Raw genomic sequence first — 27,693 nt, 5'->3', positions numbered from 1 at the left:
AAGAAAAAGAACTTTTAATAGCAAGTTATAACCCACACTGTAGCCTCCAGTGAAACCTACTGAATCCATGCTAACACGAAACTGCCCGTCTTCTGTACACAAGTGAAGATTTTTAAGGTTTTCTTCCCCTTGAATCAACTTTCTTTGGTGATTGTGTTCTTCTGTGGGTCCACATTACCTCATTCAGAGTTCTGGATGTAGATTTTGTTGAACACCATTCTGGTCCATGCACGAGACTTTCTTTCACTACTGACAGACACGACAGCATCTTTCCTTTGAGAGGAGTGGATACTAGCTCTTCTGTTATAAGAAGTGGCTGTTATTTTAGAAGAGTGCTCAATAAACGAATCATAGCACACAGTACAGAGCTGAAGTATTCCCCCCTCTCTTATTTGTCATGTGCTACTCAACAAGTTATCTTCTCTTTTCAAATTATAGTTTTATATTAGCTAAAACATGTTTAGCTAGTATATAGCTATGATTATTTTGTAAGGATGTCACATGAACATTAGTCACTGGTATACTGTCAAAGCCTCACAGGAAACACTTTTTTTTTTAATTGCTTCACTCTAATAAATGTAGTCAGTGAGAAGTGGGAGTGATGGAAATCAGATTCTGTGCTCTAAATAAACCTCCAGACTCTGTGTGTCTGTGTGTGTGTCAAACTATCCTTAAGGTTTTATGATACACTAATACATGAAATTATCAACAGATGAGTGAAAAACCGAATCATTCTAACAATTTTCCAAATGAAAAGATATAACAGCAGCCATAAACCATGCTACATTATATTTTGGACATGATGTATATTCCGATAAAACACACCCATAACATTCCGATTTTTCATTTTTATCCCTTTTTATTTTACACAACATAACAACACAGTACATGTTGTCTGTACAGAAGCTTTCTCTGAGCTTGTGACCGACACAGGCTGTAGTATACCAATGTCAGTGAAAAGCTCGTTCTCATGTTGATTTTTTTCTTTGTTTGTTTTTTTTTTAATATTTCCCTTTTAAAAAATATCAATTTCATAAGCAGTTCATTAAAGTTTTCATCTGTCTGTAACATTTTGTCTTTATAGCTCCAGAAAAGATCCGTACTCCACAACAGGTAAGAAAGGCTATGCGTGAAATCGCTCTTCCTTTTTCCATCCCCTAATTCGTGGAGCCGCGGTGGAGTCCTAAATCCGGTTAGAGTATCTGTTAGTGAAGGTCTGCAAAAGAAGGCACCGACTGCTATTCTCTTGCCACATTACGGATGCGCATCTCTGTGAGTTGTGAGCATTAAGAATGGTGTGCTTTTCCCGTTTTTGTATTTTTTTTTTTTTATTCCTCTTATTTCCTGTATTAATTCCCTTTTTGTGGTATTTTCAGATAAGGTGAAAGTGAATCGGGAAATGACGTGGCGAGTCCATTGTCTTGTTTTTCTTTTGTGCTATAAAGTGGAACCAACGAGACAACTCGAGGACGCTACGAGACAAGGCAAGTTATCCACTCGCTGAATGATCAACTGCAAAATGGATACTGTTAAAGTGGAAAAAACAAAAACAAAACTGTAAACCGAGTACAAATAACTGTGGAGAAAAGTTATGAAAAGAACAAAAAAAAAAACCAGGCTGAAAAGAAAAAGCACACACACACACGTCTTTTCTAGAAACACCCAGCCAGGCTCTCACACGTCTAGAAACAAAATTCAAACAGGAAAACACACAGTAACAACACACACGGTTTCATGTCACAAGCAGGCTTTTCACGCATACACCTATAATAAAACTAAGACGCACACTCACGCGTCCACTCGCACGAAGGACAAACAATGAATAAACCAAAGTTCATTTTTATGCTCGCTGGTTCATTCCAGTTCAAACTGTGCTTTCTAAGATCCAGTCAGAGTCACACCTCCCTTTGTCCGACTCTTCGTCCCCGTCTTTGGGGAGCAGCATACCGCTCATTGATTGGCTTCTTTTGTTCCGTATTACGCGTCCTATTTTGGGTACTCCTCCTCCTCCTCCTCCTCCTCCTCCTCCTCCTCCCTGGTGGCTAGAGTGAGTTTTTGAGCCTCCTTCACTGAGCGAGTACCTCCTCCTCGCTCTGCTCCTCCCTCCCTCCTCCACAGGAAGAGTCTGATATCTGGTAGAGGAGGAGGCGGTGCGAGGAGCCCGGCGCAGGATGGGCGTCTCTCTAAATCGCACAGATGGGACTGGGCTCGGTGTGGCGACGGGGGTGAAGAAAGGGGAAGAGGCAAAGGGAGGTGGTGGGGTCATATTGAGAGAGGTCGAGTTGTTTCGGTTGGTGTTGAGGTTCTCCAGGGGAGTGGGGGATGAGGAAGGGAGGAGAGCAGAGGATACAGTGGAAGAGGAGGAAGGTGGTCGTGTGGAGGAGGCAGCTGGGATGTTCTCGATCATTCCCGGGGCACTGGAGCCAGCAGAGCCGGGCTTACTTGGGGCGGGCTTTCGCTTTGGCTTGTGTAGGGAACCTGTGGTGGCAGTGGGTGATGCAACGCCAGCTTGAGCTCTCTCTTCAATTGATTTCTCCCGTTCCTCGACTCCAGCTGTTGGGCTTTTGGCCGACCAAGCCTGGCTGAGAACCGATGTAGTCGTGGAGCAGTCAGGCAGGGACGACTCAGAGGACTGAGGCATTGCATCCTTACCCCCACCTCCTCCTGCTGCAGCTCCGCTCCTCTTTGTGCCTCCTGAGAGGTCGTCTAATCCGATTGAGCCATGTTTGGAGGAGCTGGGAGTCACGGTGCATCCCTGCGATTGCTGCCCATTGGTCTGTGAGTGAACGTTGGTCATTGACATTGAAATGCCCTTTCCGCCGTCACTAGGGTTACACACCTGGTGGAAAAGCACAGGGAAAAGGGAAGTTTAGATCCCATTTTTTTCACGTTGAGTGTCTCCCTAAGAATCCTGTCAAGTAACAAGAGGAAAAAAACTTTTTGAGTTATATTTTAAGGCATTCAATTCACACATTCAATCCTTTCAATGAGTTCCTGAGAACATCTTCACCTGGTTCTTCCCATTTGAATTCATGTTGAATCCAGCCTGTAGGTACATGGAAGTACATGTACATGAAAGAAACAGAAATAAAAAAATCACAACTGTGTGACTTATTGTAAATTAATGGGGTTTTGTACATGGTCACCATAATGACAATCATTCAGCTAAATGTAAAACTCATTCTTTCTCCTTTTTGGCTAGACTGGATTAAGACAAACAAAGAGAGACCCACCTTATACCGTATCATTAGGATGATAATAAAAACTAGCACAGAGGCCACTATTATCCCGCCGATGATGATGATCATAGTCCCACCCAGGAACTGAGACTGCATGAAATGACACCTCATGTACTCTGACTCGGTGGTGAACTGCACACAGCCGACCACTCGTGTTGCTGTCAGAGAGGTGATGACGTCATCATAGATGGCCAGCACGCAGAGGTCGTACTGGGTTCCTGCTGCCAGGTTGTTGACTAGGAAGTTCTTGCTTGATGGAGGGATCATTCTGCAGGAGGAAGAGAAGGAGGGCAAAATGAAAGTGCAAGGTGTTAGTATCAGCAGCTTGTTAGCTTTACCAAGCTTCCTTAAGCCCTTTTTGAAATGACAAATATACTGTATCTCATTGGAAAACTATTGCTTTTATAGAAAAATAATTAAGCCGGTGAGGATGTCGGAGTCAATATGCCTTATTCTGGGCACTTCACTAGTAATTAATATTGTTTGCGCCTGCCTAGGGACTGTAGAGTAAAAGCAGATAGTAGTTAAATTCAGTTAAATTTTATTTAAATAGCGCCAAATCACAACAACAGTCTACTCAAGACACTACAATAACACAGAGATGCTTGTATGCACGGTTCCTGATAAACAAAGAACTAAACTAAACTAGTGGCAATAGTGGCGACAGTGCCCAAGAGGCAAGAACCATGAGCAGTTACATACGGCAGTAATTAGCCCAGTCTGTTCCCTTTTTGTGGCTGTTCTGAGGATTTAACATTTGTAAACTGAAGGAAATTAAAATAATTAACACTGCAAGGGATATTTTAGGTGCAGTAACACAGCTAACAGTAAGGGCACAATGACTGAGCAGCCTTGCTCTATTCAGCTATCCTATTGCATCCATGTAATGGTGGTAATGAATCTGAACTGCACAGAAAGGTGCACAAAATTGGTGGGGAAGGACAATAGTGTGTTATTTATTGGAATTAGGGTGTAAAACAAACCATCATTCATAACCTTAAACCATTTTCTGAAACCCAGTGCACTTCTCGTGGGTACGACTGTAAGACTGGCATGACAATAGGCTCCTCCTGTCAACATAGCAAAAGCATTTTCTGCACAGCCTAAATAATAAATACACCTACTGCTTTGTTTGCTATAAAAAAAAGAGCCTGTAATGCTGTCCTCTGGAGTAATAAAAGACTACAGTATATTTTTTAAAAGACGACAGAAATGCAAAAACAACGGCGCCAAATATTCAACAGTGAGGAAAGAATAGAAATGAGGAGCAAGCACAGTCAGCTCCACTGTGTATAGCTGGATGCTGAATCCTCCACAAAAGGACTCCAATTAAATGACTTATTATGGCACAGAAGCTTTGAGCAGACAACCCTTCTCAGCACAAACCCGGGTTCCAACCAAGCACAAGTGTACTTGTACTTGTCTTTCCTCATCACTCGTCAGCAGTGAATTATTTTGGATATTCTCTTGGACAAACAGTTCCCCACTTTGAGTTAATTTTGTTCGCTCTTCACTGGATACTTGTCACATTGACTGGAGTTTTTGCACATTTGTCCTTCAGTTTCCCCTTAAAAAAAAACAAAACAAAACAAAAAAAAAAAAGTCTTGTCAGCTTTCCTGGAATTCCTCATTAAAATGCTAATGAAATTCCTCATTAAAACTGAAGAGGGCAGCTAGTTCACAAGCTCGTGGCCGAGCGTGCACTGAGAGCAGCAGAGGGCTACTTTGGCCAGGTTAAAGCATCTGGTTTTGAGTTTGAGTTAAGCGAAGGTTAGGAGACATGTTAAGGTTTAATGGTTAGTATTAAGAGCTCGGGATGAATGTAATGGCAGGTCATCACTATGCCCTCTATGGAATAACAGCACAAGGCTTTAAGTAGGTGTGAGTGCATGTGAGCGAGGCCATTCATATGACCCTATGAATACTAATAGGACCATCTGAACAGTGGATGACCATGAGAGTTCTACCCTTTGCTTCTCTTATTGGTTTTATCACAATAGTGGTGAACCTTGGCTACACACACACGAACACACACACATCCTGAAAATGTCATTATTTCTATGCTGAGACCCACAAAAGGACGCTGAAGATGGCAGGTTAATGATAGGAATGAAAATCACTGGCACCTACAAGCTCAGACACAAGCAGCTCCATTTGTATACACATGCACACACAGACAGGGATTAATTTCTCTATTAACTGCTGCACTTGCCTTGGGCTTAATTTGTGTATGAATGTGTGTATGACTGTGTTTCATAAGCCAGCAAAGCATTAATATCTTTCTGTGAAAAAGTGTTTGTTTTAGAACTCTAGGTAGGTGTGTGCAGGCTGAAATGCAGTCTTTGTTTACTCACACATTTATAATTTACTATTCTTACAGGTATTTATAACACACAGATAATAATCTATGTACTGAAGTATTTCTTGACATTTAATGTCTGTATTTTTTTTTTAACTGGACAGAAAAGGCCATAAACATACGCATTTCCTTAATAGGGTTTCTGTATGATGTTTTATAAAGTCATCAAACAGTGAAATAGTGTTTCTAGTTTTATAGCATAGTTTGACATTGGCTACTTTTTCTCTGTCTCTCTTCCACAGCATGTCTCTCCCCCCTCTCAGCAGATGACCCCCCCTCCCTGAGCCTGGTTCTGCTGGAGGTTTCTTCCTGTTAAAAGGGAGTTTTTCCTTCCCACTGTCACCAAGTGCTGCTCATAGGCGTGGTCTGATTGTTGGGGTTTTCTCTGGATTATTGTAGGGACTTTACCTTACAGTATAAAACACCTTGAGGCGACTGTTTGTTGTGATTTGGAGCTATATAAATAAAATTGAATTGAATTTTTCCAATAATTTTCAGTCTAGTCTTTGTACCTGACCATTCTCAGATAAATTTTAGTTTGTTTGATTATGAAGCCACTAACACTGACCTATGAATCATTCAAGCAGAAAAAAAAACAAATGCTCCTGCAATGTTTTGCAGTGTCCTTAAAAAGAATTGAGGAAATGTGACAAAAGAAGTGGCAGGTCTAAAAAAAACTATACTCTCCTTCAAAAATATTGGAACAGTGAGGTTAATCCCTTTATTTTTGCTGTAGACCAGAAACATTTGGGTTTGACATAAAAAAAAAATCAACATCAGATTTTATTTCCAGGTATTTACATCTGGATCTGATACACTGGTCAGAAGATGGCACCTTTTGCCTGAACCCACACATTTTTGTGTTAAAATAGATTAAAGTGAATCAAATTTAATATTTAGTTGGAAATCCTTTGCTTGCAATAACTGCATCAAGCCTGTGACCCACTGATATCACATTCACTGAATGAATGCGATATCCACTACAGGCCTATAGAGACAGCAGTTAGCTAGGCTAATTAAATGTTCACAAGACTAGTGTTTACATTTTTTTCTCCATTATGGTTTAAGACTTGGCTCTTTTTTTTTTATATATATAATGTCTTTGGCTTGAGGCCAGAATGAACACCGTTGGGTTCTTGCATAAGAAACACATTATTAAACATCTAAAAATGATCAGCTGCAAGCATGGTGTAACAGAAATGAGGCACTTCAGTCATAGCAGTTCTAGAAAAACTGCTCAGTGAGGAGTTTTTTCTGCCAAGTTTGAAAAACAGTTGCAGGCTGCACCCTGAACTTCTAGAAAAGCAACTTAATAAAACAGAAAGATGAAATGCTGCCGGAGACTCTCTTCTTCCTAAACTTACTCCTAAACTTGGTAACGGGCATTACAGGACATGATTAGTAGGTTTTCTTTTTGGAAGGGGAAAAAAAAGATTTATTGGACACAAAGCATTTTCTACTGTTTGCTTCCTGACGACACATGGACCCTAAATCAGGATGTTTCTGATCAAAGTTCATCAGGACACTGATGCTCTCTGGCCAATGAAATACTGAAAAACTTTCAGCATGTGAGCAAAGCGATCACCATTTATAATTTTGTTTATAATAGGCACAATAAAGATACTGAAAATGTGTTTAGGCTACACTGAGCGCACAAAAATGAATTTCTGACCAAATCTGTGTTTTTGTTTCTTTCCTTTTTTGTGTTTTTTTTTTCTCTTGCATTCCTTCTTGAGCCATTAGCAGTGTGAACTCATCCAAACTGACTCATTCATTGTAGTTAATTTCTTTGTGTCTGAGCTGGATCTTGCTGCCAGTCTTTGAAGCCCTACAGTGGGCACATGATTGCCTTGGCCGAGACTATTACACTAATCTATCTACTCTGCTCTGCCAAGCCCTCAGCCCAGGGCGCCTCTGTGTGAGTGTGTGTGTGTGTTTCAGGGTTTCATTACACTTTCATTACACAAGAGAAAACGTCAGCTAACATGCTTCTCTAGGAATATCTATTTGTGTACTTATGTCTATATATGTCTGAGTGTGCATATACTCATACACACACACGCATATATATGCACGTGTGTGTGTGTGTGAGAGTTCCATTACAGTAATCTTCTTCCAATCCAATGGCAGCCTCCTATTCACACTGGCTGTCACTGTGCCCAGCCTCCTGCCAGTATTCATCACTGATACGACTCTCCATGATTGTAAACACAAACCTGCATGTGCATGGATATGGCTTTTGCAGTATGCATGTTAATCAAGTTTAGCTTCTCTCACCCCGGCCCGGGACAAAGCCAGGCGCTCTGTTTGTCACTCCTAGCTTTTTGTCTCAAGACAAATGATTGCATTCAAGAACAGAACAGTGAACTGTGATAGCAGATCATTCACACTGCATTTCACTTGATTAAATATTGGACAAAGCCCAAAGGCCACGAACATGCACTCATTCAGGAGGTTTGGAGGCATGTGCGGCAATGATGCAACACACAAAACCAGGACCTCCGGGTCACGTTAGAGTTTTGCGATAAGGGGCGAGGACTTCTAATAACTCAGCCGCAGTCCCCCCTAGCAGCTTGGTCCAGTTAGATCATGTGTGACACACGGGGTGAACAACTCAATCATTTTCACTGCTTTGGCTAGCTCATTAGTCGTTTTGTGTTTCTATAGGAAAATCATATTTTTTTTTTCATTTCAGAGAAGAGAGATGGTTTTCCAGTTCTGAACAATTTCTGGTGATCTGAAATATATCTTCATGTATTCTGTTAAACTTTTCAGTTGAAGAATATTTGTTTTTGTCTGGTTTAGAGGGGGTAGATCAATATTTTGTAAAAAGTTTGTGATTGCAGTTATGATGTCTTTTTTCACCAGCAGCCAGTTATCTTAGCCTGGCATTAAAACAAGAAGCAGGTGAAAATAACTGCACTAACAAAATGCCTCAATGCACTGCCTCTATCTTATTTCTCATTGGTTTAAAGGGAACTATAGCAGATGCCTCACTGGTTATTTCTTTGCAGTATTTCTAGCTTTAAAAAGAAAAAAAAAACCCTTAAACTAGCTCTTTAAGTATTTTCTCAGCTGCCTTCTGTCTGAGTAATCCACTGTAGGCAATTTCCTTTTAAGGCCTCTCGGTTTCTGACCTGCAAAATTCCTGGCTGTCGTTTCCCACTCCAGAGTAGGATTTATTTATTTTTTTAAATAATAATTTTTCACTTAAGATGTCAAACCTCTTGACATGTTTTAACCTGAATCTGATCTGAAGTCTGCAAATGAGCACAAGCGAAACAACTCTGGCAACAGCACAGCAGACACTGTTTGGGGTCACGCGGGGATGATCTGATGTCAGTTTGATGGGAGAAGACGAGACAACATCGCCGATGTGGGCCTCAAGTCTGGTTTTTGTGATACGCTTACTTACTTTAATTACTTATTACTTTAAATTTGAAACTAACCATGCAAAGCACACATTTGAGACATCAAAGCAGTATTTACACTGATCAGCCATAACGATAAAACCACAAACAGGGAAAGATGATAAAATTGATCGTCTCATTAACAATGCTGATGGAGCTTATGTGATGTGAAGCAACAGAACTGAGTCCTATTTTATTTTTCATTATAGTCTAACCTCAGCTCCTTCTGTATGTAACCACTACCCACTCTCATTAAATAACATTTAAACAGAAAAACACTAAAATTGCACAGCAGCGTTACTCAAACACAGAAAGGACCAAAATGTGGGTCACAGATATCTAAAAGTAGGTTGTCCAATTATTTCAGAAAATTGTATGCAGTGCTTCTGGCTAGAGCTTTCTATGTTACTGCAATTGAAACTAGTCTAGATTAAATAGCCTGAAACATGGCAAACTTTGTCAGATGAGCTAAGGAAATACCACGCAAAAGCAGTTATAGCTTTTGAAAAATGTTTCTTTGCAAAGCACTTTTTAAACATGTGTTTCCTTCATTTTTCTCACATGCTTCTTTCTGCTGTTGTGTAGTAAAAATGGATCGCATTACACAGCAATCACTCACGAGTCATTTCTTTCACAGCCTTCTGAAAATAACTTTCTTGGAGTTAATTTTCTAAGCAATTGAGCAAACAATCCGACAACACGAGTACAATCAAAGCAGTTATGTATAACTGGTTTATAAACACAAAGTGAAGACGATTAATGGTAGTTCAACACCTGCCCCATTACTGCTAACCTCAGAGCTAATGTAGCTTACACAGCAGATGGCATAATGCCACGCTAATAGGTCTGAGTCTCTCGGGCAGACAGAAAACACTGCAGTAGTGAACTTCATATCTCTGTGTTACCATCCACAGTGCCCCTGACACCAGAACTAATGGTTAACAAGCACCCACACATCTTGTAGTCATGCATGGGACAAGGACAGGTGGGCCTTCCTACCCACTCCCTCCCTAACTGCATTTTTTTTATCTTTAACCCTGCAATGAAGTAAAACAAAAGCTTAAGAAAACATTTCTCCAACCACAAACAGTGTTAAGAAATTACTTTTTTTTAATTACAGTAATAATAATCACAGTTCCCAAGAAAGCACGCTGCCACCTCATTTAAATGCCAGAGTGTATCAGCATTATCTTAAAACTATAATTATCCAAACTCTTCAAATTGCTTTCCAGATAATCATCCTTACACTCTAAATTAGTGAAAAATGAACGTAGCTTGAAAGATCAGAGCTACTCGTTCATGCAAAAATTATAATCTGTGCAAAGATGCCGTTTTTGGGGTCTTGAGAAATCATAGTGTGAATTACTGCTTGGAGTGAGTATAAATTAAAGATATAATGAAGAAAAAAGTATAGATCTAAAATTAGTTTTATGAATATTAAAACTACTCTTAGGGGTATCGTGACTTACAGAGCAGATCGCATTGAGTTTAGCTGTGATCAAAAGACACTCAAGAGGGAAAGTAGAAAAATAAAAAGTGTTCTAGTCAAGATTTTTATTGTAATGATACATAAAACAATACTTCAAGGGTGAAAGATGCTGCTCCCAGTGCCAAACCAGCACAAAACTTTTTAATTAGTTCTGAAGCTTTTCAGCTGCTTATTTTAGTTTTGGCATTTATATAGTGCTTCCCACTATGATCTAGACGTATTTACGCACATATTCATACAGCACTAATTATACTCACGCAGTGCTGCAATCACTGCATGAGTGATTACAGGGACTCACACATGCATCGGGGTAATTTGAGGATGGGAGCTTGCCCAAGAACATCGGACTGCAGGATGACCTGCTCTACCTCCTGCACCACAGTCGCTTGGTAAACATTAATATTTTGGTTGACTGCTCTCATCAGCATTGTTCCCACAGAGTAAAAAAGCTCTGATGAACCAAGAGCATGCTAGCTCCCAGCACCAAAGTTAGCATCTATCCGGTGAATACAGCAATTAACAACCAGGACAAATATTTTTATCCAGTGCAGAACAAAACATTCACATCTGGCCAGAAATATGACTGCAAATGTTACCTGAACCTAATGTGGTGCTTCTTGCATTTTTGTGACACTCAAGTAACACAAGTGTGAATAAAATCATTTCGATGGCATGTAAAGTACACAAAACTGCTGCCTTCATCTGGAATACATAGAGTGAGGAAAATAAATCATAACATATCAGTAACTTACATAAAAAAACAACCTTCAGTTAGACTAAATTATTATTAAATAATTAATGTAAAAAGTCTTAGATGAATCTCATTACTGTTATGACTAGATGTCAAAGTGTCATGCAGCTAACGCTGTCCCAGATGTGGGAAAGATGCTTCAGCATTATCTGCTGCAAGCTGTAGACCTCCATCTGCCCAGCTCAGCTCCACTCTTCCAGCTGAGCTGAGTCATCTGCATCTCCTTAATGCTGTGGCTGGCTGCTTCTATACATCCTCCCTGCATAATGTTATTTCTTAAATCTGTTGTTCTTGATCGCCTGTACACTTCATGTTTTTGGTTTCCTTCTGCCTCCTGTCCAACGTTCCTCCTTCCCTGCTGATCTCTTTGTCGTTCACTTTCTAGTTTTTGCCCCTTTGCTTACTTCCTTTCTTTGTTATTGATCCATCCTTCCTAAACCATTTCTTTTTAGCCAACTTTACTTTGCTCAATTCCTCTTCCTTCCAGCTGCCCTTATATTATCCTTGAACCAATGCTTCTTTTCCCTCCCCTTCTCACACCTCCTTCCCATGTGCGTCCACGCTTGTTTCATTATTCCATCCACTTTCTTTTTCCATCCTTTATTACCTCCTTCTCTTTCCCCAGTTCAACTGATCTACCCTTTCAGTCTCCCTCTTCTGCACAAAGGCATATAAATCTTTATGTTCCATTTGTCTAACCCTCCTTGTTTCTCTTTAGTCTCATCCTCATTGCTGTGGTAGGTCCCCTTGTACTACTTATGTTAGCTTAAAACCCCATAGACTACTTACAGCAATAAGAGTGTTGAGTTTGGCCTGCTATATGTTTATGGTACTATAAAATCAGAATTGGAACATTATGGCTGGATAAAGGCGGATGCTTTTTCATGCCTTAAGCACAGTTGAGCTAGGTGTTACTGTATACGTGGGCCACAGGGACCACTGGCAAGGATAAACTACTGTACTTCCTGGTACAGAGAGAAAGAAAAAGGGATGGAGTGAGTGTATGGGCTCTTTAAAAGCTTGGATTCATCCCCCACCCGCTGTTGTGTGGTCTCATAAAAAAAGCTTGCCACACAATTTGCTTGATGTGTAGTTTTTCTGGCAAATGGCAACCAGCCCCTGTAGCTCGATGGATCTGCTGGACTGGAAAATAACAGCGGAAAAAAACAAAAAGCAAATCAAAGAACAAATGGCAGCGCAGATGACAACAGAGGTTGTGTGCATTTCTGTATTACTTAGGGAATGTCAATGCCGAGTTCACGTCTTCTAACATAGCCTCAGATTTGGCAGATATTTTGACGTCTTGTCATTAGGCCTATTATAGCTTCAAACAAACGGCTTCTCCGGGGCTCGAGTTTATGGGTATATACAACAGAAAAGCTCAATCTTTTATTTTTAAAAAGTCAGGTTGGTTTCGCCCCTAGCTACTCTGTCAACTTTCTCTTTCCTCATGAAAGATTCTACTTATTATTCTCAACTTCACATATTAGTTTACACAGCGATATGAGATGAGCTAATAGTACAGACAACATATTCTTAACACCATAGACACGTAAATCAGTGTTCTTTTTCCTGCCCTGAACAAGGCTTAACTGGATATACTGAGGCACAGTGGCTTGTTACCTGAGTGGATATTAATGGAGCAACGTGTGCATTGTATCAAATCATCTTATTTGTTGTTTTTAAGTTTGGCTGTGCTCACTTGTGTTTTGTGAAAACATCAAGTCTTAAGTTTTGAGCTTGAGAAGCTCTTTAATGCAACATAAACCATTTAATATTAAATATTTCTAATCTCATCATCTTTGTGCTCTTACTCCACCTCCCCTGGAAAGCACTATTCAATATTTCTTCCTATGTTCAGTGCACACGTGTCTTTAAGAGGCTTTTTACCATGACCACTGAAAAATCTATTCATTGACTAAACAACACAACTATTCATCTCTGATCCCAGAACAGGTTGTATCCATTTAAACCTTTAATTAAGTACAGTAATTGGTTCTACACTGGAACACAAGTGCATTCTACTTTCTCTACTACATTTTGCCGTCGTCCATATCGGCACTGAGAGTTTCAGCATCATCACCATCGACGTGGCAGTAACTTGCACAAAATCAGTGAGTTATAAAGGCCAGAGACTGTATTTGCTGCTTCTCCCCTGGTCATGTGTAAAAGGTCATCACATTATTTACTCAGTGTCACTCTGTACTTGACATGACCCTGAAATATCAGGTCAACAGCTTAAGCTTAGATATGGGCTGTGTTGATGACTCAATTTGCTTCCTCCAGCAGTTACTGTGTGTCTGTTTAAGAGTGGAGAAAAATATAAATCTAAGTTTAGAAGAAGAGAGTAAGAGAACATGTAACTGCTGCCTAGTAGTTGAGCTACAAATGTTCTACTGAGGCCTCAATTAGTTCTCCACTATAAAGAGGCCTGAATTAAATGGTGGTGTAGTGCTCTTGATGCTCTGGATTAAGGCCTTGAGTACCTTGTGAAAGAAGGTAGATTCATGTCAGTTTTAGATAGACAAAACAGTTATCTGGGGCAGCGCGGTGGGACCGTGGTTAACACTGTTGCCTCACAGCAAGAAGGTCCTGGGTTTTAGTCCACCTCAGCCGGGGCCTGTCTTATGGAGTTTGCATGTTCTCCCTGTGTCTGTGTGGGTTTTCCCCTCCCACAGTCCAAAGACATGCAGTTACTGGGGTTAGGTTAACTGGAGATTCTAAATTGCAACACCCAGCCTATGCTTTTCTCTTTTTTCTTTTTTTTTAAAAAGCCTGTCATGTCTGGCATTTTTCGCAATCGGAATGATGATCTGAATGCACTGATGTACCAAACATATTTGCTTTTACAAGAACAGCTCTGTAAGTTTTCTATAGGCTATTCTTGTTAATGTTTGTATTTTTATTTAGTTATTTACGCCAGGTCTGACAGGCAACAAGGAAGGGGCAAGAAGGGGGGAAAGAAGAGAAACAAAGGGAAGAAAGGGGGAAAAATAATCTAAGAAAAGTAGATATACACATACTCACACACATACACACAATTTTGTTGTTTGCAGTAATGTGTGTATATGCACCTCTGTCATGCAATGTACTCAATAATGAGGGCAAGAAACTGCCCCCCACAATCCAGAGGCGAATAGGGAAGGACCCAGGGGACCCAGGCCATTCACAGCCCTCTGGAGCTCAGAAGACCTGAGGCCACACATCCCGATGGCAACCGCGTGCACACCCCAGAGGAGGAAGGAGGTAGATCACAGATGAAGCCCCCACGGCCAAAGGGCAAGAGTCCAGAGAGCCACCCCCAGCCCACGGCCGCCAAGGGAGCAGGCCAAAAAACACGCCAAGACATCCGGCCACGCACCCCGGGACCCACGGGCACCCACACCCCAGGGGCGGCAGTGACAATCAGTGGGGACCAGCGTGGAGCGGTAGGGAGGGGTAACTCCCGCCCTCCGCAACTGCGTCCCACCGGTGCCAAGGCTCATTAAGCCACAGGCCCAGGCCCAGCGAATGCTTTTCTAATAGTGAGAAAATGTCGGTCGGTCGGTCTGTGTAATTTGAGCGCCGATGGCCGAGGCATCCACACCACTGCACCATTCTGTGGTCTGCAGTGATATGGCCTCAGGTCTGGCAGATCAGTTCAAAGGCCTCCTAGAATTCTTTAAAATAGTCCATCGATTCACAAAATGACTCTACTGACGATATTAGACAGGTGTGGAAAGCAGCCAAAGCCGCCAGAAATAAATTCAACAAGAAGTGGAAGCATTGTTCCAAAAATGGAAACCATACGCAGTAAACCACAGAAAACGATGATGGATTTTATTCAGAAGGTATGAACATTAATTCTACTTGTTCCTGGCCTATTTTCATCTATGTATGTATACACAACACGGTGACAGCTTTCAGGAGTTTTCAGGGTTCCGGTGTTGTGTGAAAAAATTATTTATATGCTATTATTTATATAAATATTTATATAAATATTAATGAAATTTATTAGATCAGCACAAGAGCAACAGTGTCACTCTCGCTGAGCTCTTATGATTGAAGGAAAAAACCTCATTCTGTAGTATCATAGAGCGATGCTTCTCTCACCTAATAAACAATAATTAACACTAATTAACAAAGCTGATCTGACTTAGTGCCGGTACCATTTGTCATGTTACTTAGTAACAGTGGCAGCAAATTAAACAAACTCACAGCAGCTAGACTGGCGTAGTAGTAACATTACAGTCTTTGGAGCAGGAGGTCAGGGGTTCGCATCCCGACCAGGGCGTACTTCCAGTAAGGGTCCCCAGGCTAGACGCCCCCATGCTAACCAAGCCTATCTCGTAATGAGGTACAACACAAATGCTACGGCAGGGGGGAGCCGGGACGTATGTATAATTGTCTGTTTAGAGTTCGCAGTCAGTCAGTCACATCATTTAAATCTCTTACCCTGGTCAGTGTTTTTATAAAACTTATAAAATTATGACTGTTAACTGCATAACTGAGATGAAGGTTTAAACCACACTGAATCACTCTGGAGAAAAAATACACCCAATGGCATAAAGCACAGCAAATCAATAAACTTTCATTGAACCTGGAAAGTAAGAGCCTGTGACAGATTTCCCTTGTCCCTCTATCTCCCTTCATGTTCCCCTCATCCTTTTCCCTCTTTTTCCTGCTCTGTCCCTCTTCTCTGTCTTTGATGAGTAGGTAATGAAAAAAAAAACAATCAATTGGCTGATGCTTTGTGCCAGCAGAGGTGTTGAATGGAAATCAATCTGCCATCTAAAGACAAGAGAACTGCAAAATAACACAGACACACAAATGACTTCCTACTGGAAAAAAAAGGGGAAGTGGGGAATGTGAAAGGACAGGATGAAAGGAAAAATCATGCAACAGAGAAGGGAATGATCAGGGTGGGTAGTGAAAGGGTGTCCAATTACTCCTCTGTGGGCCCACAGAAGGAGGCTTGATTTGAATACATAATGTAGTATTTTAAAGTCTCAGGATAAAAGTATAAATGCACAAACTTTGCATTGTGAATCCAGGTGAAAGCAACAAAAAGGCGATAATGTTATCTTTAAAAGATAGAGAGCTGGCACCATCTCTGTATGTTGCACCATCTCTAAATGGGCTTCAGGGGTGATAAATTAGGGGCAGAGATTAGGAATAATATGCATGGCAGATAACAGTATGAGATTCCCATCCACGGATCCAAAGATCACAACTGAAAGATCAGACCTAAAAGAAGACTCTCCTAGCAACCAAGGGCATTGTCATTATGGCCCAGGTGGTCACTCCCAGTGTTCCTCCAGTTCCTGTTGATGATGATGCATATTGATCAAAGCATGTGTCAGGATTAGTAGGGATACAAAAGACAGATTTTCCTACGGAAGGTCGAGGTGTTTGTTAATTCCCTCTCCCCCATTTTACCAGAGTAAATATTTGGCTCAAATAACAATCATTCCCTGTGAGATTGATCTAATCTGTGTAATCCTGTGCAAACAGCAAAAGTCAAGAAAGGCCAGCAGAGCGCTCCCTGTCAAGGCCATCCTGTCTGAGTCAGCAGGCTGGACTGTGTTGTGTTAGTTTTCCAGGATTTGAGATGAGGATGAACATTCTCAGGTCTCTTTGCTTTCCGTCCCCATTTCATATCCTCGTTAGTCTGATATGAACTTTCCGTCTGTGCATATGCTCTGATTAAAAACCATGCTTAGAATCTTCCACATTAAGGTTAATTATACATATTTTGAATGAAAAAAATATAACACTGAATAAATCAGCAATTTTTATGATCAAATAGAATTTTAGATATTTTTATTTGTCCTTTTTCTTTGGTATTCTAACAGTGTTTCCATGTTCATAGCCTTTTGTGTAAACCTCTCACCTTCTAACCTTCTAACTCATACACAGACTTCACAGGGCTTTTACAGTGACCTTAAAACTCCCACATGCATCCTTTTCAGCTCCCATGTACTTTCTTTGTAGTGCCCTAGTAGCACACTTGGAATGGCCTCATTGCTCCCTTATAGTCACCTTGCAGTGCCCATATATAAACCCTGTAAGTATGTCAGTGCTTCTCAGTTCTTTCCAGCTGCTCCACTTCTTTTCTGTGTGACCACATTTTCCAGTGGGATCATTAAAGTTGCATATATTCTGATGTAATTTGATCTATACAGCTCACACTTGGGTAATTCTCTACCTCCACACAGGCCACATCATGGTTCAGTTTCCACTGTTTAAACCATCTCACTCCGTGTAATGAACGTCACCCAGTGATGCTATTAAGATTACCTGTAAACCAGTGAGTCATCCTGGCTTCCATTATACTGTATCTGGAACATCCGAATTCCTGGTATGTTCCTCTGGAAGTTGAACTTGATCAGTGCAGTTGATGACGTGGCCTCAGCCGTCACCACCCTCTTATCCACACCGCTCTTTACATCACCAGTCACGTTGCTCCCGTTGGCGCCACCTCGGGTTGATGTGGAAATGTCTGACGATCCCGGGTCAGGCTCTTGGATGTTGTTTGTATTGTTGGAAATGTGGGGGAGTTTTATAATAACCAGATCCACTGTCTGGTGAGCTTCGCCTGCCGGGTTGGAGGAGATGCAGGTGAAGGAGCCGGTGTCTTTCACGGTACTGATGAGGATGTCCAGAGTCCCGTTAGCGTAGACCAGTGTTCTGGAGGAATTAGACACCAGTTTACCCTCAGGAGAGATCCAGTGGATGGCTGGCTCTGGGTCACCTCTTGCCTTACATCTTAAAAGACAGAAAACCAGTGGCTTGAAACTTGAAATAAGACAGAGCAGGAACAACCGCACAGTAAAAGCAGAGCTTAAAGCTTAATGCTTTCTGGGATCCTGCTACCTTTCCTCAGAGACTTAGGAAAGGGAAAAAGAGTCTGAATCTCATCTACTGTGTCAACAGAGTCCATTAATTTCAATTAGAGTACACCTCAAATTATAGCCTTTGTACTAAAGAGGACTTTTGCTGCATGCACATTCTGCAGGAAAAAAAAGACTACGATAGAAATGCAGGAACAAAAGAAGACGTGATTAGCTAATATTTGTTTGTACAGTTATATGTACTTTTATATTCAAAAGTTTTAAAAATAAAATCATTTTTATTATAATTAAAAACATTTTATAGAAACCCATGGTGCTTTCTGTCGGAAATTACTGAGTGAAAATACTAAACAGCTTAGTAGTTATGAAAATTTCTTGCCATAGTCACAGCAAAGATGAAGTTAAACAGGCAGAAACAGCATAAGATTTCATAGCTTCATGACAGGTGAGATGTGCATTACCCTATACAGAAAGAAATGTTTATAATATTGTATTTCAACAAACAGAAATGGTTGCAAAACAAAACAGGCCTCGTTTTAAGAAATCAAAATTAGAAGCAATCAAAGTGGGGAGAAAATTACAATATGTAATTAGGATTACTGTGAAGTGCTGCTAAAAAAAGAGTCACAGTCTATATGTGCTCGACACATGGTTTATAATGTCAGAAATGAATTAATAAGGGCTCCAAGTCCTGGGACGTGGAGTTTATTTGAAGTGAAAGGGGGACATGAAAGTGACATGAGCACATACACTTCAGTTGTATTAATCCTAACCCCAAAGATATGCACATCACAGTGAATTTCATAAAAGTAAAAAGAATAAAGATTTGTGCTGATTTATTTTATGTAAGGTTAACTGGTAGAGGAATCCATAACTGGTGGTTCTCTTTTTTTTTTTTTTTATAAAGCAGCTAGTAATGTGTAATCCATCCCTTTTTTGAGTAAAAACTTCAACACTATGATAAAGGAAGGGCTGGCTAAAAAAAAAATGTCAACATCTAATCATGTAACCTCACACTTTCCTCACTTTTTGAAGTTTCATGAATTAAAATAGGTGCTGCAAAAGATTAAAAAGTTTAATAAGTTGACCCATGCTGTCCACCTATACCTTGAATATGGGACAGAAACAAGGAAAAGGGATAATAACATTTCATTGATTTTCTTTTACCCATTTTCCCCTTTTATCATATTTCCATATTTGGAAACATAACATCTATCATGAGTAAAAGTGTGTGACCAATATATATGCAAATGAAGTAATCATCATCTCTCAGACATGTCATGTGCATCACTGAGAGTTGGGGCTTTTCATATTCTTGCTTGTTTTTGCAAGTCAGGTGGTAATAAGATAATAAAACAATAAGAACTGCGCTCCCTAATTATTATTGATTTCATGCCAGCATGCTATGTTTACGTGTATTTCTAGCAAGAACTGATACCTGAGGGCAACTCTCTGGCCTTCAAGAACCCTCATCTCATGAGAGTATCTGGTGATGAGCGGGGGCTCGCAGAGGAACTCCTCTTCAGGGATGGACCAGAAGTATCGGCCAGACAGGTGCTGGGGTGTGGCACACGTCTCCAGGTCGTCCTCTCTGTTCAGTCGTCGCAGCCAGAGTAACTCACAGTTACAGTGGAGAGGGTTGCCACCGAATGACAGTGCAAAGGAAGAGGGGGTCATGATCCCTGACGTTGCTAGAACCTGGGATAGCAACACAACAAGTGCATTTAAAAAAAAAAAAAAAAACTAGAAAAACAACATTTTCATAGAGAATTCTACCAGGTTCTGTTGAGTTTGGACAGTTGAGTGTGTGGTTCTAATATAAGCTATTGAAGAAGAAGTGAAGCTGCTTCCCAGAAGCTTCACAATATCAGTCACTTGATTATCAGACAATGAATTGTTTTTAATGTGAGGGGCTAAACCAAACTGCACCGTCCCGTTTATTTAAAAAAAAACAGGTCTCTGTTTTACCTAATGCATATTTTTCAAATTCCTGTACATGACTAGAAGTGTTTGTAATGAAAATGGGTATTTTAATATGTTCAACTATTATAAATGTTGAATTAAAACTTTAACTTCACAGTCATTACGCTAATCTCTGATAAATACACCAGCATTTCACAGCAGTCCCAAGTCCTACTCCCTTTTCAGTATACATGCTGCTTCTGGGCAAAATTATGAATTGCCATACTATATCACTGCTACAAAGTTAAAATACAATTTTGTATTTCTGTTTCATCACATAGACTGACATTTTTACAAGTCTGTCCATTAGGGCTGCAGCTATCGATTATTTTAGTAATCCTGTATTTGATTATTTCATCGATTAATCAAGTAATCAGATAAGAAATGATTTTGTCTTATTAATGAGCAAATGTAAAAACACGGGTTAAAATGGTTCCCATTTTAGAAATTGCAATACTGCATTAAACCCTTTCATTGTGTTTATATGCCAGATTAAATCAGATTTTTTTTTTTTTAAGAAAAGTTTTTCTTAAATGCAAAAACAAATAAGTTTTATATATATATATATATATATATATATATATATATATATATATATATATATATAAATAAATAAATGAGACATAAAATAAAATTGCCTTTACTCTGTCTTCATGGACGGCTTCCTTACATCAGCAGGAAACAAACAAAGAGTTCTGACAGTGTGAATCTCCTGGATTAGGTAGATTTGGTGTGTGGTTATGTGTATGTGTTTTTGTGCATGTGTGTGTGTCTGCATGTTTAAGCGTGGTAGTAAATAAGTACTTGGTGGCTGCAATGAAGAGAAGCGTGCATATCAGCATTCTCAGAACTGAGGTTTACTCTGTGCTTTGCAGCACGTTATGCATATTACACGTTTCCTGCTGCAGAAAACAGACATTATGATGGTGTAGATGTTAATAATTAATGTTAATAGTAATTCAGTGTCCAGCCTAACAGCACTGGGTCAGTGGCTCAGAGTTTTACTGGTCCATGTATATTTTTACTGGCCTGAAGGGAGGAAATGTATTTTTAATTTTAAATATTAATACACTATAATTTAATTATATTAATCTAAATCTGCTACATAATGTTACAAAATCCTTGAAACAAATATGGTCTAGTACACCCCATGCCCCCATTTAGACTCACTGCTGCTTGCGGCAGGTATCACTGTGATAGAAAGCAGGACGGCTGCCATTGTGTGTGCAGACAGACTCCATGTTAAACTATAACAGCATCGTCACTGCTGCTGTTGCGTTATCAGTCTTTGTGCTGAGAGCACTGGGGGCTGAATGGGCTTAAATGTTTTCATAATTTTTATTCACACGCATGCTCCTAAATATGTTTCTGCCGCAGGTCTATTTTTAGCCGCTAATATGGGTGAAACGCTCACGTTTACATGGTGAGTCATCAAAGCAAAAAATCTGCATTGAGGATTTTTTGTAATCGAGTTATTAAATCTGGGAGTGAACCAACCTACAGTCATCTGAAAAGAAAGTTTTCACAGGTCTCTGTGCAGTCCTGTGAAAAACTACATGCACACCGCAGATTTCGCTAGCTTACAGAACCACCTTAGCAGCGGTAACTTGAATTGTTTGACTTTCACATCGAATCTCACATCACTGTGGAGGAATTGTGGTCCACTCCTCCTTACAGTGCTTCAGTTCATTGAGGTTTGCAGATATTTGTTCATGTACAGCTCTCTTTAGGTCCTGCCGCAGCATTTTAGTCAGGTTCAGGTCTGGACTCTGAGTGGGCCATCGCAGCACCTTGATTCTCTTCTTTTTCAGCCACTCTGCTGTAGATTTGCTGGTGTGCTGCTCTGTTGCATGACACAAATTTGGTCAAGCGTGAGCTGTCTGGCAGATGGCCTCACATCTGACATCTGACTCTAGAATAGTTTGGTATACTGGCTGCAAAATAAGCCCAAACCATAATCTCTCTACACAGTTGGTGTGAAGTGTGACAGTTGGTATGAGGTCTTTGTACAGATATGCAGTGATTGGTTTTCACCAAATGTGGCACTGTGCATGGCCAAACATCTCCACTTTGGTCTCAGAGCACCGTCCCATTTAAAGACATTGTTCCAGAAGTCTTTGGTTTGTTCAGATGCAACTTTGCAAACCTAAGCCATGCTTCCATGTTCTTTTCATAGAAGAGACTTTTTCCTGCCAACCCTTCCAGACAAGCCATATTTGTTCAGTCCTCTAATTGCACTGTCGAGAACTTTAGCATCTAACATGCTAACTGAGGCCTGTAGAGTCTTCGCTGTAGCTCGTGGGTTTTTGTAGTTTCTCTGAGCATTGCATGGTCTGACCTTGGGGCGAATTTGCCGGGACATTCAGTTTTGGGAAGAGTGTGCATTGTGTTAACACACACCTGAATACTTCAGACTAGCAAAATGCAGAAACCACTACTTTCATAGAGGCAGTCACATTTGATTTGCAGCACCTGAGTGCTGTTTACACTCTTAATTCCCACGGAGGCAGCAAGAGTCTACTTACATTTCACAAGTCTGCACAGAGTCATGTGAAACCTTCTTGTTTTACATTACTGTAAAATGAATTGAATTAATAATTGAAATTGATTAACTTTGCTAAATGATGCTAAAACATATTTTAATTTGAAGTTGCTTATATTACTGCAACTCTTCTGCTTTGGTTATCCTAAAAATTCATCAAGTAAATTGTCTTTGCACTTCTGGTTATATCCTGCATAAAGATTACACTGTTATTAGCATTATTATTACTGACATGAAGTTCTTACACATAATAATATACAAGCATCCTGATTCACAACCTGTTTTTGTTTGTTTTGTGTAAATCCCCCCCAATTTAGAGGCAATGCTGTTATACAAAAGGCTGAAATACTGCGGTGCAGGCTGTTTTTAAGGCTTTTGATTGAATGTGATGGGAAAGAAAATTCTGAGAATACCTGTGCTCGTTGAAAAAGTGGGTCAGGTGGTAGCTTTTGGAGTTTATTAGAGGTGACATCCAGCCGGTTTAGTTTCTGTAAAAGGGAAAAGGTTCCCTCTGGAATGAAGTCCAACATGTTGTGGTCTAAACTCAGCGTGTGGAGGCTCGTCATTCGCTGGGTAAATAACAGAAAAAAAGGGGTGTTTATTGTTATTTCTTTCAGTGTTTTTTTTTTTTTAATTATTATTTCAGTCATTTGAAGGAAAAAGGGTGATAAAAGGGTAACAGAGAAATAAAACAAAAACGTGGTGAAATAAAGTACCTATTTATTAAAGCTGACTATGCCTGGTTACCAAGTATTACAGTAAGATGATCGAGAGAGGCCTTGCTGACAAATAGCTGGCAATACTTACTAGCATATCTTCCCCATTAGTGACAACTGCATATACGCTTAATGAACTGTCAACATAATGACCTCTGTTCAATACCAAACCTCATTTTAATCTAAAATAAATGCACCCAAATGTTTTAAGGCCTTTTGATGTGCCTGGGGATCTTTTTTTTCCCCCCTCTTTTGTTATATTTGGCAGTGCCCTCCAGCCAAACAAGCTTCAGAGTAATGCTGCATTTTAAAGGGGTTCTCACCTGAATGGCCTCCCACGGAATAGAGTCGAGATTATTGTAACTGAGATCCAACTCTTCAAGTGCCAGCAGGTCATTGAATGCTCCCTGGTGAATCATGACCAGCTGGTTGTTGTTCAGAATCAGGTGGTGAAGCTTGGACATCCCGCTGAACGTATCATTGCCTATCCTCGTCAGTCGATTGCTGTGAGAGGTTGAAGAGAGAGAAAACTTCCAACAACATCGAAAATGTCTAAAAAAAAAATTCATATTGTAAGCCATCATTTTGAATTCATACCTGTTGAGGTGTAGGGCTCTGAGGTTTTCCAGATCAGCAAAGGCATGAGGTGTGATGTAAGAGATGGTGTTTCTGGATAATGTTAGGTCCACCAGCCGCGTCATGTTTGCAAAATCTTTCCTTTTCACACTGCAAACAAAGATAAGACAAAGATAAAGATTAAAAAAAAAAAAACAGATATGAAAAAGACTAACACTATGTCTGCTCTTTATTATTTTATATTTTCAATAGCAGTGATCTCCCGATGAAAATGAGAGTATTCCTTTAAAAGATGATGTTGAATACTTGTCTGTCTCTGTATGGGGTTGAAATGCACTGTCATCTTGACAGGGGGACTAGGGCAAACTCTTTCAATATTTAGAGGTAAAAAAAGATCTTCAAACAAAAATCACGTATGGTATTCCTTTTATCCTTTGCCGTTCATTCAATATTATTGAGCCTGAATAACTCCGTCCAATGGCACTGCAGATTTGAATCTCTGAACTGCAATGCCATCAGGAGACAGGCTTAAGCTGCTTCACTGAGAACAAACGGCCTATGACTTACTCTCTGGGTCTTAAAGAAAAAAACTTCATATCCTTCTTCTCGCACCTGAGTTTTATTTCTTTCCAGTGCCAGAAGACAATTTGCCTGACTCCCTATAAAAGGTTCATTTGGCGATGACGCTCTGTCTGATGACATCATGGATCACGCTTCCAGTTTCAAAGAAACATTCATTCTCACACATTAAGACTGAGCTTCCCACAGGCATGCATATTTATTATCAGAGTACTATATAGTATACTAGCTGTTGATTATCAGGTTAATGAAGAAGTAATACCATTTTAGAGGAAATTTGTTCATAAACCCTTTAACAGCGGCCGTCGGCGCCGATGCACCCGTTACCTGCCCTTACTTGCCGTGAACGGCTGATTAATGTCGAGTGTTTCATAGCTGAAACATCTGATCAAAAGCACATTGAATTACTGTAATTATGTGACTGTTGGTCCTGTTGAAAAAATTCAAACAGTTTCTGAAAGCTGAGAAATTGCACTTCACACCCAGTACAGGGTTATTACGGTAAAAATCAGCAGCCCTGTGGTAAATAAAGCATTAATGTAACTATTTATCTTTCAGTTAATGTCAGGGTTTAGTGAACACGTTTTATTAGAAAAAATATGAAGTCACCGTTTCAGATAGTTGTAGTAAATGTATCCCAGTTCTTATTGCATATTGTGATCTTAAATATACAAGCAAAAGTTGATCCTATAATTTTTGAAAACAGCACTTCTACTATCTATAGAGAACTACTTCCCCCCCCCGTTTTTGTTCCAGAATAGCTATTAGGCTAGCTATGCTAACAGCATTAGCGCAGTAATAGCGGCAGCCCGTGAAGTAGAAATAAGTTTAAAATTTAACAATAAGTCAAACAGTAATACTCCCAACAGAATAACTGAGAATAATATTAGTGATCAACATTAGGCTTATACAATAATCAAACATAACATTATGTCCACTGACTGGTAGAATGAATAATACTGATTATCTCTACATCATGGCCCCTGTTAGTGGGCGGGATAGATTAGGGAGCAAGTGAAGCAGGAAAAATGGGCAAGCGTAAGGATCTGAGTGAGCTTGGGTTTCAATGTCTTTGTAAACATGAACTTAGCAATCCTGTCAAAGTTCTAGCAGTACATTTATAACAGCATCTATAGAAGCACTGTAATGGACGTGGTGTCAGTCTCATCAGTATTATTATCGATGCGATGGTCACCTTGTAACAAAGTTGTCAGCCAGTCGTAGCTCCACTGTATGTCTGTCAATGTTGGGCGGGACAAACAGTAGACCTTTCTTGGCACAGAGGGTTGCCAGGTTGGGTGACAGTATTTGACATACGCAGCGCTTCGGGCATATCTGTGCCTGCACAGCCATGGCAACGGCCAGCATTACACACAGTAGCAGCCTTTCCATGGTTAGCACCCCTACCTGGAAACGACACCTGAAAAATGGAAATAAGAGAGAGAGACAGAAATAGAGATGATGAGATTTAACAGATTTTCCTGATGAGCTAATGCAAAAAAAGAAATGAGCATAAGAAACAGTTAATTGGTGTTCCACTCCCCTCCCATGGAACCAACAATTTTCACATTAATTGTTTTGTTTTTGCTGTTGTTTTTAAAGTCTAATGTTCACTTATTGTTGAGTAAATCACTGTCTGGTTAAGTTTAAGCACCAGAAATTCCTGGTTAGGTTTAGGGAAGAAAATCTGTATATATAGCACCAAATCACAACAGCAATCGCCTCAAGGCACTTTATATTGTAAGGTAAAACCCCTACAATAATAATATAATAACAATACACAGTTTCACAGCATTAACCATGTTATAAACCCCTGTCCTTCATTTTATATGCTGCAGCAGGAAAGAAAGAAAATTAATGGCAAAAATATGTGAAATACAAATACATTTGGAACTTGTGACAAACTAACTGAGATAAAACATGTTTCCCCTTCAAAAATATGTTTTAAGGGGAGAGGGCTGTACTTTCTCACGCTACTCTGGACTAATAAATTATTTATCACCAACTGCACATCCTTTGATATCAACTCATATAACTCTGAATGCAAAGATATATATTAAAAGTTAAGTGTAGATATGAGGAAAAGTGCAACACAGAGACAGATGACTGGGTCTCCACAATGCAGTGAATTTATTATGATGCGCATATCGGTGAATAACTCCTGAAAACTTATAACACTTGGCAATGAGTGAGTATGATGATGAAGTTAAAAAATCTTCATAACCAAACATGACTTTGAAGCCAAAGGCTTCAGAGTTGAATCACCACCAACTTTTTAGGCATCACCAATCAAACAAGAAGTGTTTATTAGAGTCATTTATTGCTCAGCAGTGTTATTATGCATAAACATGAGTGAAAAGGCACACAGATTCAGTCATCATTAACAAGCAGCAGTGCTTGTAATTAATTAGAGGAGTGTTAGTGAGAGAGAGAGCGCAGGGTGGTCAGGGAGAGAGAAAATCCTCATTAATGGCAACCTTGATTCAGGTTTGAAGGACATGGGAGAACCACGATTAAAGAGATCACAGTGAAAACATGCACACACACACACACACGTACACTCACACATAAGTATGTACACATTCACACACAAACATGCATCCACACAAACATGCACGCACACACAAACATGTACGCATTCACACACAAACATGTACGCACACAGAAACATGTACACTTACACATAAGTATGTACACATTCACACACAAACACGTACGCACGCACGTTCACACACACACGTACACACACACGCATGCACACACAAACACAAACATGCACGCACACACACACAAACATGCACGCGCGCACACACACACAAACATGCACGCGCGCACACACACACACACAAACATTCACGCGCGCACACACACACAAACATGCACGCGCGCACACACACACAAACATGCACGCGCGCACACACACACAAACATGCACGCACACACACACACAAACATGCACGCACATTCGCACACAAACAATTCACAAACCTGATGAGGGTGAAACAGAAGTCGGGGATTTGTCTCTGTGAACTTTTCTCACACTTGTTATAATAATAAAAATGCAGCAGAACAATAGAAACAATTTGTATGTGGTGTGTTGAATGATACTAGGCTGGAAGTTTAAAAGTTACAATTGCAAATACTACTCATTTTCTCATAAGGTAACCCTTATGAATAGCATACAGTGGTATACGTATATACAATTACTGCTTTATTCGTGGTCTGTTACTGCTTTAC

At 40.1% G+C, this 27,693-nt stretch overlaps 1 protein-coding gene across 2 annotated transcripts in view; it reads right to left on the bottom strand.

Annotated features, from left to right (window-relative positions):
• Nucleotides 1-862: 862 nt before the first annotated feature.
• Nucleotides 863-27,693, bottom strand: part of lrfn5a (leucine rich repeat and fibronectin type III domain containing 5a) — a 108,456-nt gene continuing 81,625 nt past the window's right edge. The window contains exons 3-10 of one of the 2 annotated variants that reach the window (XM_030719431.1): nucleotides 25,652-25,876; nucleotides 23,899-24,027; nucleotides 23,625-23,805; nucleotides 22,999-23,154; nucleotides 19,520-19,779; nucleotides 17,528-17,995; nucleotides 3,234-3,507; nucleotides 863-2,839 (exon numbers count right to left, since the gene is read on the bottom strand). In XM_030719431.1, the coding sequence (XP_030575291.1) occupies nucleotides 1,865-2,839; nucleotides 3,234-3,507; nucleotides 17,528-17,995; nucleotides 19,520-19,779; nucleotides 22,999-23,154; nucleotides 23,625-23,805; nucleotides 23,899-24,027; nucleotides 25,652-25,848 (2,640 nt within the window). In that variant the 5' untranslated portion in view covers nucleotides 25,849-25,876 and the 3' untranslated portion in view covers nucleotides 863-1,864. Of the gene's footprint in view, nucleotides 2,840-3,233; nucleotides 3,508-17,527; nucleotides 17,996-19,519; nucleotides 19,780-22,998; nucleotides 23,155-23,624; nucleotides 24,028-25,651; nucleotides 25,877-27,693 lie in introns of both variants that reach the window. The other variant, XM_030719430.1, reaches the window with a different exon arrangement.

This window comes from Archocentrus centrarchus, chromosome 22 (genome assembly GCF_007364275.1).
Source record: "Archocentrus centrarchus isolate MPI-CPG fArcCen1 chromosome 22, fArcCen1, whole genome shotgun sequence".
Taxonomy (NCBI): domain Eukaryota; kingdom Metazoa; phylum Chordata; class Actinopteri; order Cichliformes; family Cichlidae; genus Archocentrus; species Archocentrus centrarchus.
Note: the sequence above shows the minus strand (reverse complement) of the source record. Positions and strands in the feature narration are given on the sequence as shown.